This window comes from Trichogramma pretiosum, unplaced genomic scaffold (assembly GCF_000599845.2).
Source record: "Trichogramma pretiosum strain Unisexual culture from Peru unplaced genomic scaffold, Tpre_2.0 scaffold75, whole genome shotgun sequence".
NCBI lineage: Eukaryota > Metazoa > Arthropoda > Insecta > Hymenoptera > Trichogrammatidae > Trichogramma > Trichogramma pretiosum.
Genome location: NW_019641613.1, coordinates 596,681 through 616,506, shown reverse-complemented (window position 1 = coordinate 616,506; position 19,826 = coordinate 596,681). Strand labels below are relative to the sequence as shown.

Below are 19,826 nucleotides of genomic sequence, written 5' to 3'. Positions count from 1 at the left end.
TTCAAAAAAAAAAAGAATGCGATCCTCGCCACCACCGCTGCTTCTGGTCTTTTTCTCGGTCGGACTATCGCAAAGCCATTTGGTATATCCACCGCCGACCGATGTCACACCCACCAAAGTACAGGTAAGCCACTATACGTCACTGCGACTGACTAATTGTCCGATTATCGGCACGAATAGTCAGTCACCTGAATTCAATTTATTTTTTTTTCTCCAGCTGATCTTCGGCCTGGGCATACCGATGGAGATCGAGGCCAGCACCATCGTCGGCTACGTCCTGAAGGCCAACTACAATCTGCCCTACAACTCCACGGTACTGACCGAACCCTACGTGCGATACCAGAAGCGATCGATCGAAAGATCGACGTCCGCGACGTCTCGATACGACCTGTACAGAATGCTGGAGCAAGCCAAGCTGGGCAAGGCCTGCCTGCTGCGCTGCATCTGCGAGCTGGCGGCTACGCCCCTGCGCGATCGCCGATCCTCGATACTCGCCCAGCTCGTTCACGTACTGTTCACGTGAGTATATATATCGATAATAATGTATCCCCCAATTAATCGCAAAACTAATCGTCCTCGACTCGATGAAATAAAATATTTCCTTGTCTCTCACTCTATATCTATCTGCGGTGGTGGTTGAGCGATTGATTGATTTCCTATCTCTCTCTCTCTCTCTCTCTCTCGTCGCAATATTGCAAAGTCTCTGCTGCTGCGCCGAGCTCGATTGAATATTCAATCGAGCCAATCATCATCATCGACGTATCATACATATACATATACACGATGTGTGCGTATCGATTGACAGGCCGTCGAGCACGCGAGACGACGACTCCGCAGAAGCGGACGATTGGATCGAGTGGTCGGACCAGGAGTATCACGCGGCCGAGCTTTTGGGTCGGCGTCATAGAGGCACGGCGGACGTTTGCAGTCGTAACTTCGCCGAGTGCCAAATCAGCATCTTGTCGTACTTCACCGACTATTATCGGGACCATTACGACGACGTAGAGGAGGAGCAGCAGCGCCAAGAGATTTCTGATTAATGATCATCGCTCTCCGTGTATTAAGTTACCCAGAGAGTCGAGTTCGACTGCGCGGAAACTTTGACTCTCTGTGTGTGGGTGGGTGATGTATGCAAAACCGAACATCGAACGTACGTATACGTGCGTTGCTGCGTCGACGTTATACGGCAGATCTTATTATTGTCGTGCATATATAATATGTCAGCGATATAGTATATGCGCGGCAAACCACCGACGTATGCGTTATCGTTACTTTTTTTTTTTTATTATAACGGGATAGATCGTTTGTACGATATTTGCGGTTGTGCGAAGTTTGTGAAATAAACTTTATGCGCATATCTATTTGTTTTATTCCAACTACGACGCCGAGAGCTTTGATTGTTTTTTTTATCCTATTCTCATTCGACTGTATACCTACCTTCTACTATGCTGATATGCGCCTGTTTGCTGGAAGTATTAAAAAGAAGAGATGTAGAGAGGGAAAAAAGTCAATCCCATTGATACTTTCACCTACTTCCTCCTCCTCCTTCTCTTTTTTCTTTCTCGCCACACGAATCGCGGAGAATAATATTTGAAAATCGCGACTCTGCGGTAATGAGAAGAGCCATCGTCGCGAGTGAGAAAGACAATGAGCCGTTATACAAACGTCTATCAGCCTCTCTGAAAGGCCCGAAATTCGTTCTGTATAAGCGAGCGATTGTTGCGCGCGAGCCATGGCCGCGTCCAAGTCGTTTTTTCTGCTGTTCTCGCTGCTGTACTGTGGCCGTTGGATCGTGGCAGAGGTGTCGAGCCTCGATCACCCTGTGGAGAAACGCAGCGTCGGTCTCACGTATCCCGCGCCACCGACTCTACTGGTACGTAAGACGAATAATTTTTATCGCTCAAAAGTCATTAGCACCCTAAGTTGGTTTCACTTTGTCAACTTATACATGGGTATGAAGGGTAATTAATACTAAAACTTTGCTTTTTCACTTTGGGGTTCTGGAAATTCGGCCGTGCGCCATCTAGCGGTGGCTCGCTAACGAACCGATGCGAGCGCGTGTCCTACGCTTGCGAAAGTAAACTGTTCGTGCCCGAGACTTTGCTTTTTCTCCTTTGACACCCAGCGGTTCAACTCGTGCAAATGCAACTGCGTTTCTAAGAAAAAAGCGCTTGAAAATGTTTTACGGCTAGCTTTACGTATAATAAATCGACAGCCACGCCCCGAATCATCGGTGCTCGCGCATATAATAGTATTACCCTCTATCTTCCTCATTTTCTTCACTTACAAAATTCAAAATGCGTACAACCTAATCCAACGATATCCTTTTCTATATATATTCGTGCTCAGCTGATCTTCGGCCTGGGCACCCCCCTGCAACTGGAGCGCGAGGCCACGATCGTCGGCGCGTTCGCCAAGTTCATCTACAATCTGCCGATCGACGCGAGCAATTACACGAGGCCCTTTGATCAGCAGCCAAAGACCAGAAGCCGCTGGGCCCTGTACCGTGCGCTGGGCCAGCTGCTGGAGCTGCGCGGACTGCCCGAGGGCCGTGCCTGCGTGCTGCGCAGCATCTGCGAGGCGGCCCACGGACCGTTCGCCCGGGCGGCCGGCGGACTGCTCCAGCCCCTGCTTCAGACCCTGCTCACGTAAGGATTGTTATGGGATATATATGCGTATAAGCGAAGATGCGGAGAGACAGAGAGAAATAGCATGTGTATATGAGAGAACGAGGAAGAGGAACAGAGAGAGAGGAAGAGAGAGGAAGCTGTGTTGTAGCCGAGCCACGCCACGGAGTATCGATTGCCGGTACGCGCCGGCGCCCTCCGAGACTGGTGCTTGCAGCCTCTCTCTCTCTCTCTGCTGCTGCTGCTACATTAGTGTGTGTTGCCGCCGCAGCGTCGCGATCCTCTCCGCGTATAAATACACGCACACACACACAGGCACACCATACGAGGCGTCAGCAGCAGCAGCAGTTGGCTTCTCCCTTTTTTTTTGCCGACTCTCTGTATCTCTTCCTCTCTCTATATCGTATTTATGCGCTATACATAATGACAAAAAAAAAAAAAAGAAAATAAATGCATTCACCCACGCACTACAACTACTACTACTACTACTAGTTTCTTCTTATATGTAATGTATGTGTACTTCCAGACCGTCGAGCACGATCAACGAGCCGTACGACGTGCACGAGGACCGCGACTACGTCGAAGCCGAGGCGCTGGGACGAGGCCAGGCTGCTGCTGCTACAGCTGCAGCGGCGCAGGAAGCTGCTGCTGCTGCTGCGGCGGCCGACGCCCGCTGCCACGCCCTCTACCCTCGCTGTCCTGTCAGTATCCTCGACGCGTTCACCGCCGTCGTGGCGCAAAAGCCAGAACGACATCGGCGTAGACCGACTGCACCCGAGGATGATGACTTGAATGGCAATTACAACAACAACAACAGTAGTAGTAGTAATACTAACAACGACTCCAACGTTGATTATGCCAGCAGCAGCAGCCCACCAGGGGATACTATCGCCACCGACGCCGCCACGACGACGATTCCTTTTCTCGAATTTTAATGGCTATTCCGGGGGCTGTTGCTATAGGTGTATATACAGTATAGTAAGTAGTAACACGTCCCACGAGCTGAGCTGCTGCTTCTGCTGCTGCCTGCCATCGTTGAGAGAGAGATCTTATGTACACTTAGACTTGCAGCTAGGCTTGTTTCTTTGGCAGCAGACTCCTCGAAGAAGAAAGGCTCTCGTATAGGTGTGTGTGTGTGTGTATACGTAAAGGTTTTATTGCATTACTCGCGCGTGCAGCGGCACACCGTGTGCACGTGTAATTACAGCAGCGGCAGCAGTAACGGCTATAAAGCTGCTTTGTAAATACATATAGTTTTTTTTTATAGGATTACAAATAAAGTACGCAAAAAAAAAGAGAGAAAATAAAGAAAAAGAACGAGAATGAAACAAAAAAAGAAACCCATTAATTCTCGCTTCCCTTATTACCCCACTTTTTTTTTCATATTATTTGTTATTGTCTTAACGTAAGTATAATGTATAAACATACTAAAAAAATGTAAACCCGAAAACCTCCTGACTTGGATTATAATATAAATTAGGGCCGGTTCGCAGTTTATAAGGAAAATATAATGAGCCGCGGTGGTAGTGGCCAGGCCACTCCTGCCACGTCTGACTGCACAACTACTATACCACTTGGTTTTACTACTAATAATGCTGGCTGATGCTGCTGCTGCTCGTGGGCCGCGGCAATGAGCTTTCTTTCATTCTCTCTCTCTCTCTCGTCGAATCACTTATCACTCGCTTCAGTAGCGCAATTACCCGAAAATTAAGTGGAGGGCTTTATAAGCTGAGCAGCGGCAGCTCGTCTCTCTCTCTCTCTCTCTCTCTCTGCGACTATAGGTGTGTGTGCGTATGCGTGTGTACCAAGCGGCTTGCGCTTTTGCGCTCGCTTTATACTGCTATATAGTGAACGCAGCAGCAGGGAAACGAGGAAAAGGGGGTTGGAGGTGGAGAGAACATCGGAGGGAGCAGCGGCAGCAGCAGAGAGGCGCATTGTTAGCTGCCGTTTGCCAGTGTTATCGGCGCGCAGCGGCATGGCCTGTTAAACATGCACCCACACACACATACATATATGGAGTAGGTGTGTATGCGTTACTGCAGAGATGCTAGAGAAGTAGGTGAAGTATAGCAAGTAGACCTTATAAACGTGTATAAGGTATGTGTGCCACACACTCACACACGCACTGTTCGCGTCTATTATTATATCAAGTACGCAGTAGTAGTAGTGGTAGTAGAAACGGGAGAAAAAGGGAATTCCTCGCGCGCGACTGAAAACACACAAAAAACAGCGAAAAAGAAGAAAAATAAATGAAGAGAGCGAGTGAGGGAAGCATAAAGGCACGAGGCGCGAGCGAGCGAGCGCGTTAATTAACGATTTGCATTCGGCAATTATGAAATTTTGCTCTCGATTCTCTCCTCCTCGCGGCACCGAACTCTCTTTCCGTCCGTCCGTCTGTCGCTCTGCTTTTCAGTCTCTCAGCAGCCTAGCCTAGCTCCGCTGTAGAGTACGTACGGCAAAGTTTTTCCGAACCGACGAGCGGCGACGATTCATCTTCTCTCTCGCTCTCTGCCAGAGAAAGAGAGGCAGAGAGAGAGGAGAAAAGTGAGTAGGCTCTTAACCTGCCGATAGTATAACCGGTTTCGCGCGCGCGCGCGCCTCTCGACACTGAGTAGTATAGTACAGTTGCTAAAAGCGCGCGCGTATATAGGTGGACATGCCGCTCGCTGTTATAAGCTGCCAGAACGTATCTATACCCGAGCTTTCAACTGGCAAATCCTCACTCACTCACTCGCTGATGCCGCTGCTGTTGCTGCTGCTGCTGCACTCCTTTTTAGCCTCTCTCTCACTTTTTTTATACTATATATATATCGACATCTAACGAAGCGCATTTTCTCGAGGAAAAACTTTTCTCCACCTCCCCCTCGGAGTTGCAGCTTCTACACATAGCTCGCGCGATCGTTCGGTTCGTTCGGCAGGAAGAAGAAACTTAAAAGCGCGAGCTTTCCCGTATATATATCTATCGATTCTATCCACACCCTTTCCTGCTGCTGCTGCTGCTGCTGCTCGTGCTCGGTGGACTTGTCCAGCAGCCGCCCTTCGTATTAATTAAAAAGCTCAGTTACGACGTAGACGTACCGAGCGTCTATATATTGATAATAATAATGGGCTTGACATATTATCGGATGACCGTTCGGTCCTCTTTCGCACCTTTGTGTTCTGCTACACACGCTAGAGAAAGAAAACTCAGTACCCTGTGAGAGAGAGAAGGTATACTGTACATTGCGACGATTGGCAGCGAATAACGAGCATCCTGATTGACTTCCGGAAAAGCTCCGATCGCCCGAGCTTGCAGCGCGACGCGCAGAAAGAGGAAATTCAAAAGGAAATGAGAGACGACTCGATGCCTTCCTTTCGTGCTCTCTCTCGCTCTACCTTTTCGCCCTTTATATATAACAACACTTTATATCGCGTAGCATCACTCGGAGCTGCCAGTTATAGGTACTCGCTTCTTCTCGCGCGGCAGCGGCTATTATATACGGACGGCCGAGCTTGCGCTCGCCTAAATTTACAGTGTTTTTTTCTCTCTCTCTCTCTGTATTTTTGTGCGCTATATTGGAGTCGGAAAGTGTCGCTGATGGATCGCTTGTTTTTGGTTTGAAAAAGTTTCGCGCGCCACCACCCCTTCTCGTCGACGCGCAAAAATCATAAACCATCTCTGTCTCTCTTCGCTCTTTCGCGACCGACAAAAAAAAATCATCCCCAGAAGTGGCTCGACGCAAACGAGTGGCGCACACATATAATAACGCTCTCCACGTCGTTTTCACGTGCACCGCAGAGCACCGCGTCGATTGAACGCCGCGCGCGAGCTTGCCTATCATATACAAAATGTGCATATCCCGCATATAACATAATCGTGCGGCTGCGTCAGCGGCACACACCAAAAATGGATACATTTTCTTTTATGCGGCGTATACCTACAACAGCAGCAACAGCAGCAGTAGTAGCCCGCGAGCAAACGACAGAAGCAGCAGCAGCCACAACGGCGGCGGCGGCGGCGGCTCGATAAGAAAAATGAGAAAAGAAGTATAACAGAATGTCTCGAAGGAATTATTGGATACAAGAGCCAAGGGAGTATATAATGCACAGCGACTACTATCCCTTCGCCTCGCAGCGCATAAGGGAACTGCCTGCCTGCCTGCCTGCGTTATACCCGCGAAATAAACGAAGCGTAAAGAAATCAAAAAAGGCCGCAGGAACTCGTCGCTGTGCATATACATGTATATATACCTCGAGTAACTGCGCTCCGTATTATTATATATGTATATATAAAAATTTAATTTACTCCCGTTTTTAGGCCTCGGCTATATAGCCGAGGTACCGTACAGCGGTAACCGCCAGAGCTAATATTTGGCCACCGTAAGAAAAGAAAGAGAAAGAGAGAGAAAGGAGCTCTCCTTTTTTTCTTTTCTCGGAGGCAGCGTCGATGTAGCTGCTGCCCAGGCCAGTTGGTAGTAGTAGTAGTAGTAATAGTATAATAACCAGCTGTAGCGGACTTGCACAGCGCTGTAATATACAGAGTTCCAAAAAAAAGTAAAGTAAAAAAAAAACAAAAAAAAATTGTCCTTACTCGCTCACGCGTGTATCACTCGTGTACGCGCGGGCAAGCAAACGCGCGACAGTAGAGCAGTGAGTGAGCGAGACACACACACAGACGGACTCAGAAATGCTGCTCTTGCTATTTCTTCCGAGCTTGGTCTCTGCCACCGGCGAGCCTGTACTGCTTTTTCCACGATCGACTCTCTTTCAGGTAAGCTACACATATACACAAGTACATATACGTGTGTGTGGGTGTGTGGGTGTGTGAGTGCACGGCGGGCGCAATCGTTTCAAACGTCACTGCAACTCTCGGCTTTTTTCCCTTTTATATACACGGTATATACGCAAACGTTGGCTGTTTTTTCCTTTCTCTCTCTTTCTCGTGCGACGGTAGTGTTTTTTAGCTCGTCGCTTGACGCACACACACACACACATACACATTCACGTGCGCAAATCGCGTGTATACTTACTGTACTCGCTAGTCGATTCGTGCTTGCACACACGTCCTATTACGACGGTAACGAGCTATTTGCTCGGCGGCTGGAGCCCTTCGCGCGTCGTCTTGAACAGCAGCCACCCGCGCCCTTTAAGAGCGACGTTGAGCAAGCTTTAATTGCATCGTTAATTCGTGGAAATTGAATTATTATCCCCCTCTCTCTCTCCGCTTGTAGCAGTGGCAGCGCCTTTACGAGGCACGGCCCCGGACTTTCTCGCGCACAGCTCCTTTTCTCTCTCTCTCTCTCCGATATAACGAGTTTGCCGACGCTCGAGTGAAAAATTAACGACAGGCAGCGGCAGCGGCAGCGGCTCTACACTACAAACTCGTAGTAGCTAGCTAGCTGAAGCTGAAGCTGATATATACCAGTTTTTCGAAAGAAAGAGAGAAAGAGAGTGAGAGAGAGAGAAAACCTCGAGCGCATACAAGCTGCTGCTGCTGCTGCTTTTTCAAGTTTGCTCGTGCCCCGGCGCAAAAGCTCGAGTTAGCCCGGCAAAAAGGAAGACGGCGATTTTCAAAGCCGAGGCCTCTCTCTCTCTAAATGAATAACGAGAGTGCACCTCCGAGTTGCTGCCTGCTACCTGCCTGCCTGTGTGAAGAGCTAGCTTCGGGGTTTGGATTTTTTAATTCCCGTTCGATCGCTTTCTCACTCGAATACACATACACATTTATATTTTCCTTTCCTTTTTTTTTTCTTTCTCTGTATACGCAGTTCGTCGTGGCGGCGTCGACGCCGATAGCCCAGGACAAAAAGGGCAGCCTGGTGCTCAATACGGGCTTTCAATTCAATTACGCGATGCCGTGGAACTTGACCCAGTTGGGCCATCCGACGCCGGTGGTGCACGCCCGTAACAGTCGACAAGTGCAGCGCCAGCCGGAGCGGTTGAATTTGGAAAATGTTTACCTCGCGTTGGAGAACGCACTCGAGGAGTGAGTATATATGTATAACAGGGGCCAATAAGATCGCGAGAATCGAAATTGCGACTTATATGTTATACCTATTATTATTGTTGTTACTTAAATCTCGAACGTAAAAGGTCAACGCTATGCGCATATATTGAGAGGTTTGTATATGCATTATAAGTGCATATTACTATAACGTCGAGCTCGGTGGCAATTACCAAGTTTTCGCACAGTTGCTATACGGAGACATGCTGCAGCGGCGTATACTGGGTCTGGTGCGTCGGCGACTTGTTATAAGCGACGATATTGACCCCCGTGCTGCGCATATATTGCAGAGAACACCGATATATATATACATATACATAACGTAAACTCGAACATAGTAGTAGCTGCGCGCTGCCAGCTGTAATAAGCGCCTGTATATGCGATAACAAGCTCGAGGAGCCGATTTTTGTAATATCGCCTCGCTCTCGAGTGGGCACGATACGATATCGAATGGCAATAAACGTTTCGATCATCGTCCCTTATATTTCTCCTCTCAATCTCACATCAAGTCGTTCATTTGTTTTCTTTCATTGATGTTATTTTTCGTATTATACGTATAGACACGGGTGGGGCGACGGCAGGAGCTGCCTGCTGAGGTCCATATGCGAGCACGCCGAGGCGCCGATCGCGAGGAGCTCGATGTACAAAGACGACGATGACTCCTCGGAACACGACGTCATCGAAGAGATCGTCCATCTGTTGCTCACGTGAGTATATAACAATAAATCATTACGTCATTCAGTAACCCTAACGTATATGTTATTCCTGTTCAGACGCTTATACTTATACTCGTTGAACTTGGTTCGTTCGCTCGCGGGAACGCGACGATTCGGGATGTTCGGCCACCTAGCGGTGACTCGCGGGTACTACTTCATATAGTTTTCATATTATTTAGGTTGATCGAGCACGAGATTATTATTATCGTCATCGTTGTGTTCTCTCTCGATCTCTCTGTATATATGTACCTCTTTGCCAAGTGTCGTAAGTACTAAATAGCCTAGCCTCGTTGTGTGTGCACTATACAGTGCGCAGCGCGCACAAACGAACGAGGACCAACAGAGAAGAGAAGAGAGAGAGAGAGACGTAATCGTGGATTATAGGAACCAAAGCCATACACACACTCGTACGTATACGTACGTACGTACGTCGGGCAAGGCGAGGGCTCGGGTTCTCTTTCTCTATATGTAGCTCGAGGCCACACAGTAAGAGAAATTCTCTCCCTAGCAGCGGCAGCTTGGCGCAGTGTTACCCCAGTATAAAGGAATCGCTACTGCCTCTCTGCTAACACACACACACACACACACACATACATACGCGTGTGATCGCTGGCTGAATTCGATTCGAGATTGGAAGCTCTGCAGTCTCTATAGCTGTGTGTGTGTGTGTACTCAAAGCTCGCGCCGTTCGCTCGACTCGGCTCGGCTCGGAGCTCCGCGAGCGAGTATAAGGGAACTTCTGACCGATAAATTGTTTGAATCGAAGCCAAATATCTGCAGCGCTCGGGCGCGCGTCTATACGTATCCTATACGTACGTACGGACGTACGTGTGGGTGTGTAAGTGTTCTATGTATATGTACCGTATGTGGCCACGCGTGTAGCTTAGCGCATTATCGCTCTTGCTCTCTCGTGTTCTCTCTCTCTCTTTCTCTCTCGCAAACGCACACACGGAGCTACATTTTAGCAATTAAAAATACCTCCGAAAGCTCTCTCACGTCCGCGTGTTTTTTTTGGAGGGGAGGCAGGGCAGAGCTTGCGAGATGTTCCAACGGTATTTATTATAGGTTTTTGAGTCTTCTGTATATACACACATACGCGTATGTGTGTGTGTGAGTTCCTACGATGAGAGATAGAAAGAGTAAAAGCTCTCGCTCGCGCGCGAGAGAGCTTGCAGCGTTACTGCCGCTGCACACACATACACACACAGAGACTATTCACTCGGTCGCTCGCTCGCGCAATCACGTTGACTCTCTGCTGCTGCTGCTACTGCTCACAGAGAGGATCGATACGAATGTGTCCTTTTCGCTTGCCAACAACTGAGAGAAAGAGAGAGAAAGAGAGAGAGAGAGAGAGGAAAACGCCCCGCTCTTTATATACGTATATAGATATATACATCTGTTTCGAGCTTTCGCCTCGCGTGCATGTATTATATATCACGTATACTCGAGATATCTACGGATATTTTTTCTCTCTCTATCTACCATGTATACTTTCATCATAATCAATGCGATATATGTATGCACTCACGCACACAGGCCATCCGAGGAATTGAACGATCGAGAGAGTCAATGGAGCAGCGACGGCAACTTTACTACTACTACTTCGTCGTCGTGGCCGTCCAGGGCGAGCACGATCGTCGACTATCTCGAAGCCGAAATTGCGGGCAGAAGTCGCGAGCGCGGACACTGTCGCGATGTTTATGGATCAAACTGTCCGGAATCGCCCCTCGAGATCTTCACCGAGTTGCGCGATACAGATAGCATGGAGGATGGCGAACTGTGATTGCGGCGCACGGTGTGCTGTATGCCAATTTCGCACCTCGTATAACTAAAGCCATGTACATGTAATAATGATAATAATAAAGATGACGATGATAATAATAATAGTAATAACGAAAGCTGTGAGGATGGACGTTTCGCGTAATAAAGTAAAATTAATATGCAATATAAATCGAGGACCCCGGCAGTAGTATCTCTCTTCCCTCTCATTTCATTTTCATTTTCCTTCCTTCTTTTTTCCCTTTTTTTATCTCTCTTTTTTACGTTCTTCATCACACTCGGGTACGCGAGCGCTAGCGCACGCCCTTACTATACACAGCAGCAGCAGCAGATTCTTGGATATATAGAAGAGCAGAGAGGGCTATTTTTCTTTTCCCTCCCGATTCTCTCCAGGGAGAGTTGGCCCTGGCGCGGCGTGGCTCGCGTGGTTATTTCTTTTTTTATTTTTCTTATACCCTCTTCTCCGTTCCTTCCATCCTCCCTTTTTTTTGTTCCATATACTTTATACTTTACCTTTATTTTTAAGCTTCGAGGATATTTCAGCGCGCGCGCGCGAGTGTTTATATTAGCCTGGCGCGTATATAGAAGCGATATAAAAGAATTACTTAAGAAGAAGTGGTGGTGGTGGTGAAACGCGGGCAATTTACGCGGGCGCGCGAGCTTTTCCTCAACTTTTCGTCTTAATTAAGAAAGCCGCTCTCTCACTCACTCGCCCTCTATACATATATCTATCTATATAATAATAACAACATCGGGCAGCAGCGGCGGCGGCAGTAGCATAACAAGCAGCTCGCGCGGAGAGTACCGAGTTCTCTATAGGATATATATATATAAAATCGATGATTATTCGAATCATTTGGAAGCTTTGGGCCTGTATATAACTATGTAGCGAAAAAACGAGAGAGAGAGAGAGAGTATAAGAATGTTTACCTTAGCTTTTAGCTGACTAATGCCATATACGCGCTGTATGTTTGTATGTATGCGTTCGGAGGAGCCTCCACTGCTGCTGCCTGCTCTAGGCAGGGCAAGAGAGAAACTTGTTCGCAGAAAGCTTTTCGTATTTCGACGAGCAAGTTCACAAAACTCTCGGTTGCTGCTGCTGCGCTTCTGCGTGTGTATATATCTATAAACGAAGAAGAAGAAGAAGAAGAAGAAGTAGAAGAAAAAGAAAGCATGAAGCGAGAGCTAGTTGCTGCATTCTTACAACTTCTACTCGGCTTGTACTGCTGCTATGCTAGCCATCATCCGCCCCCGCTCGTCTATCCGAACGGTGGAATTCTTAAGGTAAAGCTTTCCATACACAATTTTTTTTTTTCATTTTCATTTTTGTTTATTCGAACTCTCGCATATCGAATAACAATAGCAATAATAATAATAATGATGATGTTGTTGCGCAGCTGCTGATCGGCGGCACGGTGCCCATAGCCATGCCCAACGGCCGCATCGTCGTCTACGGCCACAACATACAGTACCAATTCAATCTGCCGGCCAACGCGAGCCTGTTCGGCGAGACGCCCAAGCTACGCAAGCGTCGAGCCGTTTCCAACGAGGAGGCAGAGGAGGAGGAGGACGAGCGTGGATTGTTTTACCGGATGGTCGAGCACGAGCTCGAGAGGTTTGTATACGACATTATATATGGGTCAGATTCAGAATTTTTCAAATAAACCTGCGGGCGAGGTTCACGGATTTTCCTGAAATTTTGGTATGTTATAGTACATGATAAAAAAGTGCCAAAACCAAAATTTTGGACCCCCTCCCCCCTCCTACCCCCCTCCTCCCCTATAGACGTCCATTTTCTATCTATATTTTTTCTGAAGGCCTGAAGCTATTAAAAAATCTGAAAAAATTCATGAAGGTACTTTTCAACAATCCAAACAATCTTGAATTTTTTCAGATTTTTCGAGTGCTTCAGGCCTTCAGAAAAAATCATTGAAAATTTAAATTATTTTATTTTCGGTGAAATGGTTCGATGTACCAGACCGGAGTATTTTTTTCTGAATTCTGACGTCAAAAAACGATTCCTTGAATTTTTTCAGAATTTTTCATTCATGTCCATTCAGCCTAGAGCTGAAAAACCGCTTTTTTTCACGAAAATAATTTTTTTAAGGCGCTACGGAGCCTCAAAAAATCTGGAAAAATTTTTTTCTCATTTTGTTCATCAAAATACATAATCTCAAATTTTTTCAGATTTTTTAATTGAAGGCGATAGCGTCTGGAGCCGAAAAACGTTATTTTTAACAAAAAAGGTTCCTGGAACCCGATGGTTCCGGTAAAAAAATTTGAAAAAATTTTTTTTGAATTCCTTGTCAAATTTTAATAAATTTTGACCGTCGCAAAATTTCGATTGGAGCTTCCTAGCTCATTCTAGAGCATAACAAAGATTAATGCGAAATTCTGAAGACATCTGAAAAAAATTTAAATATGATGAATGTCTTCAGAATTTCGCTCTAATCTTTGTTATGCTCTAGAATGAGCTAGGAAGCTCCAATCGAAATTTTGCGACGGTCAAAATTTATTAAAATTTGACAAGGAATTCAAAAAAAATTTTTTCAAATTTTTTTACCGGAACCATCGGGTTCCAGGAACCTTTTTTGTTAAAAATAACGTTTTTCGGCTCCAGACGCTATCGCCTTCAATTAAAAAATCTGAAAAAATTTGAGATTATGTATTTTGATGAACAAAATGAGAAAAAAATTTTTCCAGATTTTTTGAGGCTCCGTAGCGCCTTAAAAAAATTATTTTCGTGAAAAAAAGCGGTTTTTCAGCTCTAGGCTGAATGGACATGAATGAAAAATTCTGAAAAAATTCAAGGAATCGTTTTTTGACGTCAGAATTCAGAAAAAAATACTCCGGTCTGGTACATCGAACCATTTCACCGAAAATAAAATAATTTAAATTTTCAATGATTTTTTCTGAAGGCCTGAAGCACTCGAAAAATCTGAAAAAATTCAAGATTGTTTGGATTGTTGAAAAGTACCTTCATGAATTTTTTCAGATTTTTTAATAGCTTCAGGCCTTCAGAAAAAATATAGATAGAAAATGGACGTCTATAGGGGAGGAGGGGGGTAGGAGGGGGGAGGGGGTCCAAAATTTTGGTTTTGGCACTTTTTTATCATGTACTATAACATACCAAAATTTCAGGAAAATCCGTGAACCTCGCCCGCAGGTTTATTTGAAAAATTCTGAATCTGACCCACATATTTTGCGATGAAAAATGACGAAAGACAATAGCGTCGATCGATCTTTCTTTATTTCTCAAATTTTTTTTTCTATATCTATTCGATGTTATAAAAAAGGCGAGGCAGACCGAGCAAGGACTGCCTGAAGAGGAGCATTTGCGAGTCCGCCGAGACGCCGCTGAGGGATGACGGTCTCCTAGGCGAGATATTCCACGTACTGCTCACGTAAGGACTTATCTCTCTCTCTCTCTCTCTTTCTACGATCATATATATGCGAAATGGAAAAATTGAAATATCGTCTTCTCTCCCTCGCGCAGGCCAGATTACGGAGATTCCAGGCAGCGGTGGCAGCGGCACCGGGAGTACATCGAGGCGGCTGAAATCGGCAGAAATGGACTACTCGACTGTCTCGAGGCTTTTCCCGACTGTCCGCCTGGCTCGGGGCTGCTCGATCACGTGTCGCGGGTTCTCTTCGCGCAAGATTGACGATCCGTATATTATCGTCGTCGCATATTGCCTTGTACATATGATTTTTTTTTCTACATCTTTACTTTTTGTATCACGAATAAATTGAAAAAAAATGAAAGACAAGTAAAGAAAGATATCGTTTTGTCCATTCGCCGTTGGCTGTGTAAAAATTCCGCATGGATTGCCGCTAATTAATTGTGTATATACCCTCGACTCCATACCGCTACAGCATACATACATACATACGTATAATCCGTTAAAATATGAAGCGGAACTATATGCTAATCCGCGCGGGACCTCCGCTTCTGCCGGCATTTTATTTGCTATTTAATCAACTGTACCGCCACGTCGTCGTTCGATCAACTCGCGACTCGCGACTCGCGACGAGAGAAGCCAAACTCAGTTGTGTGTGTGTGTCTGGAGTTTGGAGAGCTGGCAGAAATATAAAAACTCGCCAAGCTCTGTTTACAGGATAAATTTTACATATTATCCGCTCTTCCGTTTATAAATACTCGGTAATGCCCCGTCGATGTTGTATATACATAAACAGCGGAACGTCGCTTAATTATCGAGTCTGCGTTATATGTTTGTGTATATATACATTTCGAGAGGACGATTAATTCTCAATGATTAGCCGGCGTTAAAAAGCGTAGCAAGTATAGCAGTTTGTATCCTCATTTTTTTCCTCTTCTTCTTCTTCTTCTTTTTCTTTTCTTTTGTTTTCTTTGGTATATAACGGGTGGGTTCTTGTATAGCAGCAAACGAGAAAAGTTCATGTACATCTACGAAATATACCCGCGCGGATATAGCCTCGAGAAGCGCAAGCTCGTCGATCGTAAGAGCCCCGAGGTCTCATTGTGTTTTCTCTCTGTCTCTCTCTTGTGCTGCCGTCTCGACATTTATTTTTGTCTTTATACGAATTAATATTGCTACTTAACGGAGCGTAATCTGCCGCATTCATTTCTTTCATTTTTTTTTCTTTCTCTCTCGTCCTGCCCGCTATATACCCTTTGTGCTCTTCAATTGTCCTCCGGTAATACATATATAAGCTCGCTCGTTTGTTCGCCTGCATTTAATAATATACATCCGTATATCTATGTACATCGTCGAGATATACTAATTGCAATGGCAAAGTTGCAGCGGCCGCAGAAGAGGAGGAGGAGGAGGAGTAGGAGTAGGAGGAGTCATTGGCGCAAAATTTTCAGCTCTCTCTCTCTCGCAGGACTAAAATTAGTATATTATACACGATCTCTCTCATCTCAGCTCGTGTGTGTAACCGGTGCTTCATACGAACGAGGAAGAGGAGCAGCAGCAGCAGCAGCAGAGAAGAAGAAACGCAGGGAAAAGAATCTGCAGCGGCAGCAGCAGTGCCAGCTCAGCCATACACCCTCACTCACACATACACCCACATACACGTACAAACACAGGATGTACGGTGTACTGCGGCTACTTTTGCTGCTGCTAGTCGCAGCAGTCGCGGTCGGTGTAACATCTGGCGCCCAGCGACACAAGAGATTCGTCGCCTTCGGCAAGGGTAGCACGTTCGCCGTGAGTTATACAAACTTTTTGCCTTTTCTCTTCTCTCTTTTTTTTTTCACCCTCCCCCCTTTTTTCCTCCTATGCTACTTTTATTTCTCTCTCTCCGTCTTTCTCTGGAGGAGCTGCTGCTGGTACTGCTGCAGCACGTGCATGACGCGTACGCGCGAGAGCATTATCCGAATTATTTGCAGCGCGACGAGTAAAAATAAAAAGAAATAAAAAAAACCGAGTATAGAGAAGGAAAAATCTTTCGACAGCTGCTGAAATTCATTATGCAACTCTCCCCACACCCTCCCTCTATCTCGCGCCAATTCCTCTTGCATTATTCAAGCGCGTTACAATATACATATTTCAAATTGTCGATTCTCTCTCTCTCTCTGGCGCTCTGCAGTCGTCGTCCTAACAGCAGCAGCAGCAGCAGCTTTGCAATGCAATGTGCTTATTTTACAACAGCAGCAGCAGCAGTGGTTGGTGGCCTGGGTGGTGCAAGAAAAACACGTACAGAGGGTATATACGAAGGCCGAGAGTGACTAACGGCCATGTGCTCGCTCGCTCGCTTGCCACTGGCACAGTATAGTATAGAGAGAGAGAGAGAGAGAGAGAGAAAGAGCTTGGTGCGACTGGCACAGATTTACAACGATACCAGGCTACTGTACGGCGCGGGGGCGAGGCCGGGACGTGTATACGTATAGTGTGCATACACACACACTAACACACGAGGGCAATTCCTCGATACGTATACATCCAGCGAGGGTGGCTGGTGGTTGTAATTTTTCCGCTTTTCTCTCTTTCTTTCTTCCTCCTAGTTCATTCTCCCTCTATATGTACGTGTGTGTGTTATACAGTACCGGCTGAACTACAAAGTGCCGCTATTCAAGAACAACACCATACTGTACCAGGCCAGCGGTTTCAAAGCCGCTTGGCAGCTACCTGAGAAGAGCGACAACTACAAGCTGCAGAAGCCGCAGCCGCCGAGGTCGAGGAGGAGGTGGAGCAACTCGGGTGGCTACCGCCGCCGAATCGGCTCCAGGGACATTCGCGATACCATGCACGATCTTTACGAAAGGTATAGTTTATCATTGTTACTTATTACTCGTTATTATTATTATTACTTAACGAGTAAAGAAAAAAAAGAAGGGAGAGAATCAAAAGAAAAGCGACGCAAGAATTGTTTCGCTCATTCATTTTCTTTTTTTTGTTTTCAACGAATGCACACAAACCAACAACAGCCACGGCTTTGATGGCAAATCTTGCCTCGCGAAAAGCCTCTGCCAATCTCTCGAGCTCGTCGAGCGCAAGGACGGAGTAATGGGAAAAATAGCGCACTTACTCTTCGGGTGAGTATAACTGCGCACTCGTGTGCTGGCTGCTCCTATATCAAAGGCAAAGCAACACACACACGAGAGTCTAGTCTAGCAGTGCTGCTAGTAGTTATTAAGCTCGAGCTTTATTTAATTGGATTGATTTTGCATGTACACCACCACCACTACCCACCATTCGTCGTCGTGCCGAGCGCAGTCAGTCGTTGGCTGATTCGCTCGTATGCGGAAATTATGCCTCAACCGACGAAGCCGATCGCTGCCCTCTCAGCCTGATCGGATTCAAGCCGATTCACGCCGGCTCGGAATTATGAAAAGAGAGAGAGGGAAGGAGAGTAAATCCGGGAGGGAAGGTATTTTCCTGCCCGCGCTAACGAGTGTCAACGCTGTATATATGTGCATCGGCGGAGTCGGCATCGGATTATGTATTTTCCATTGAGGATTTCGTATTTATAAATACTTGCATGCCACGCGTAACTGCTGATTTGTACGTTTGTTGTTGCTGTTGTTGTTGTCGTTTAATAAACACGTGTAATTTAATTGTTCTGCTCCGATGCTGTTTTTTTTCATTGTATTCCTTTTCCTCCCATCCCCCGGCCCACCCCGGCGCAGCGCCGGGATAAATACGAAAATTCCCTCATTATTTTTGTTTAACCATGCGTCGACTCTTCCGTGAATGTTCTGCTCTGTGTGTACACATTCACACACACACGTATATGTGAGAGCGTTAATTTACAAATTTTTGCCTCGCCTCGCGCAAACATTGGCTCTTTTTCTCCCACCCGCGTTCCATATATACATACATTCAGCTCGTAACGAGGGAGAGAGGAAGGAAAAGGTACAGCAGCGGCAGCAGCAGCAAAAAAAAAAAAGAATCAAAGGAAGAAAAGAGAATTCCGTTTGATATTCAATTAGACACTCTAGAGGAGCGAAAGTACGCGCCTCTGTGCAACACCAACATTATACACAGATATATATATTTCTATAAACTACACATTCACATTGATACACACATACGACGGGACAGTCTGTCTCGATCTGCGTTGACATGCGGACGCGGACACCACTACTACAGCTACTACTGGCCATTTGCTGCTGTTTCTTCTGCTGCTCCGCTTCCAGCATAACGAACCAAGACGCCTTGAAGAAGCTGAAGAGATACTTCGTCTTCCCGCAGGGCAGCAACATCCAGGTGGTCTACTGTCTGACCATCGGCGCCGAGGGCCGGCCCGACGGCGACCTCGTGCTCGGCCTCACCGCCGCCCTTGCCTACGAGCTGCCAAGCAGCATAAGCGACGACGCGATCAACGACGTGGACGACGACGACGACGAAGGAGCAGCTTCATCGGCAGACGACAAGTTGGATTATAGAAATAATTATAATTATAGTTATAGTAATAGGAAGAAGAATGTCCTGCATCGGCGCAGTCGAGCCGCCGTCTATCCGAAAATCGAGGCCTTCCTGCAATCGTAAGTTTTTTTTTTTATAGTATATACGTTTATAAGAGTCTGAGTCGAGACGACGCAGTTCTCGAGTGGTTTTCGCTAAACGATCATTGTTGTTTATTTTCCCTCGACGACGACGACGACGATGTTTCAATTAAACTTACGTCGCTCTCGCTGTTGACTCTCTCTCTTCAACACGATGCCATGTACTTCATTTAAACTTCCACTTTTCTCTCTTTCTCTTCTCGTCTCCGCTCGAATCCACTCGACGTCCGTCGCCACCACCGCCACCGCCAACGCTCTTACTTTGTGACAATGTGTATACGTATATATATACAGAACGGGTCTCGACGGCAGATCCTGCGTCATGAGGGCACTCTGCGAGGCCGGCACGAGGCATCCCAGTCAGCGGGGCAGCGGCAGCTTCGTCCAAGAGCTACTTCACGCCATTTTCACGTGAGTCACGGAAGAAGCTTCGCCTAATTCGACCGCAAAAGCCTCGATTATTAATATTATTACGTAACGATTATCTGTTGGTGCCACAGGCTGAGACAAGACGGTGGCAGCTTCGACAGGGAGGATCATCGGGAATACGACGAGGCGGCGACGGCGGCACACGAGGCTAGAAATTGCGCCGAGCTCTATCCAAGCTGTCAGCAGTCCATCTACGAGTTGGACTTTTGACGATAAATTAATCAATAAATAATATATTTTTTAAGGTGTCGCAAATATCACACTGTATAATAAACATTTTTGCTACCTGCCCATAC

At 46.5% G+C, this 19,826-nt stretch overlaps 5 protein-coding genes across 5 annotated transcripts; all 5 read left to right on the top strand.

Moving 5' to 3' along the window:
• The first annotated feature begins 16 nt into the window (after positions 1–16).
• On the top strand, positions 17–1,040 carry LOC106653588. The gene is made up of 3 exons (XM_014373087.1): positions 17–124; positions 218–519; positions 806–1,040. Exons 1-3 carry the CDS (start codon positions 17–19, stop codon positions 1,038–1,040), a joined length of 645 nt encoding a protein of 214 aa, XP_014228573.1.
• A 692-nt stretch (positions 1,041–1,732) lies between these two features.
• On the top strand, positions 1,733–8,596 carry LOC106653589. Its single transcript, XM_014373088.1, has 4 exons — positions 1,733–1,873; positions 2,350–2,648; positions 3,154–3,235; positions 8,375–8,596. Exons 1-4 carry the CDS (start codon positions 1,733–1,735, stop codon positions 8,594–8,596), a joined length of 744 nt encoding a protein of 247 aa, XP_014228574.1.
• A 653-nt stretch (positions 8,597–9,249) lies between these two features.
• On the top strand, positions 9,250–14,770 carry LOC106653591. Its single transcript, XM_014373089.1, has 6 exons — positions 9,250–9,317; positions 10,604–10,698; positions 12,349–12,389; positions 12,503–12,720; positions 14,402–14,509; positions 14,602–14,770. The coding sequence occupies exons 1-6, from the start codon at positions 9,250–9,252 to the stop codon at positions 14,768–14,770; spliced, it is 699 nt and encodes a 232-aa protein (XP_014228575.1).
• A 1,356-nt stretch (positions 14,771–16,126) lies between these two features.
• Positions 16,127–18,103, top strand: LOC106653635. The gene is made up of 4 exons (XM_014373151.1): positions 16,127–16,300; positions 17,137–17,357; positions 17,521–17,628; positions 17,810–18,103. The coding sequence occupies exons 1-4, from the start codon at positions 16,181–16,183 to the stop codon at positions 17,922–17,924; spliced, it is 564 nt and encodes a 187-aa protein (XP_014228637.1). The 5' UTR covers positions 16,127–16,180; the 3' UTR covers positions 17,925–18,103.
• A 555-nt stretch (positions 18,104–18,658) lies between these two features.
• Positions 18,659–19,794, top strand: LOC106653592. The gene is made up of 4 exons (XM_014373090.1): positions 18,659–18,922; positions 19,019–19,080; positions 19,396–19,512; positions 19,602–19,794. Exons 1-4 carry the CDS (start codon positions 18,659–18,661, stop codon positions 19,738–19,740), a joined length of 582 nt encoding a protein of 193 aa, XP_014228576.1. The 3' UTR covers positions 19,741–19,794.
• The last annotated feature ends 32 nt before the right edge of the window (positions 19,795–19,826 follow it).

Coding starts and splice junctions, on each gene's coding strand:
- LOC106653592 (XM_014373090.1), top strand. CDS start 18,659: ATGCGGACGCGGACACCACTACTACAGCTACTACTGGCCATTTGCTGC. Junction 18,923..19,018: donor GCGACGACGCGATCAACGAC/GTGGACGACGAC, acceptor AATAGGAAGAAG/AATGTCCTGCATCGGCGCAG. Junction 19,081..19,395: donor ATCGAGGCCTTCCTGCAATC/GTAAGTTTTTTT, acceptor ATATATATACAG/AACGGGTCTCGACGGCAGAT.
- LOC106653591 (XM_014373089.1), top strand. CDS start 9,250: ATGTACAAAGACGACGATGACTCCTCGGAACACGACGTCATCGAAGAG. Junction 9,318..10,603: donor ATCGTCCATCTGTTGCTCAC/GTGAGTATATAA, acceptor TACTGCTCACAG/AGAGGATCGATACGAATGTG. Junction 12,390..12,502: donor CGAACGGTGGAATTCTTAAG/GTAAAGCTTTCC, acceptor GTTGTTGCGCAG/CTGCTGATCGGCGGCACGGT.
- LOC106653588 (XM_014373087.1), top strand. CDS start 17: ATGCGATCCTCGCCACCACCGCTGCTTCTGGTCTTTTTCTCGGTCGGA. Junction 125..217: donor TCACACCCACCAAAGTACAG/GTAAGCCACTAT, acceptor TTTTTTCTCCAG/CTGATCTTCGGCCTGGGCAT. Junction 520..805: donor CTCGTTCACGTACTGTTCAC/GTGAGTATATAT, acceptor ATCGATTGACAG/GCCGTCGAGCACGCGAGACG.
- LOC106653635 (XM_014373151.1), top strand. CDS start 16,181: ATGTACGGTGTACTGCGGCTACTTTTGCTGCTGCTAGTCGCAGCAGTC. Junction 16,301..17,136: donor GCAAGGGTAGCACGTTCGCC/GTGAGTTATACA, acceptor TGTGTTATACAG/TACCGGCTGAACTACAAAGT. Junction 17,629..17,809: donor ATAGCGCACTTACTCTTCGG/GTGAGTATAACT, acceptor TGCCGAGCGCAG/TCAGTCGTTGGCTGATTCGC.
- LOC106653589 (XM_014373088.1), top strand. CDS start 1,733: ATGGCCGCGTCCAAGTCGTTTTTTCTGCTGTTCTCGCTGCTGTACTGT. Junction 1,874..2,349: donor CCGCGCCACCGACTCTACTG/GTACGTAAGACG, acceptor ATTCGTGCTCAG/CTGATCTTCGGCCTGGGCAC. Junction 2,649..3,153: donor CTGCTTCAGACCCTGCTCAC/GTAAGGATTGTT, acceptor GTGTACTTCCAG/ACCGTCGAGCACGATCAACG.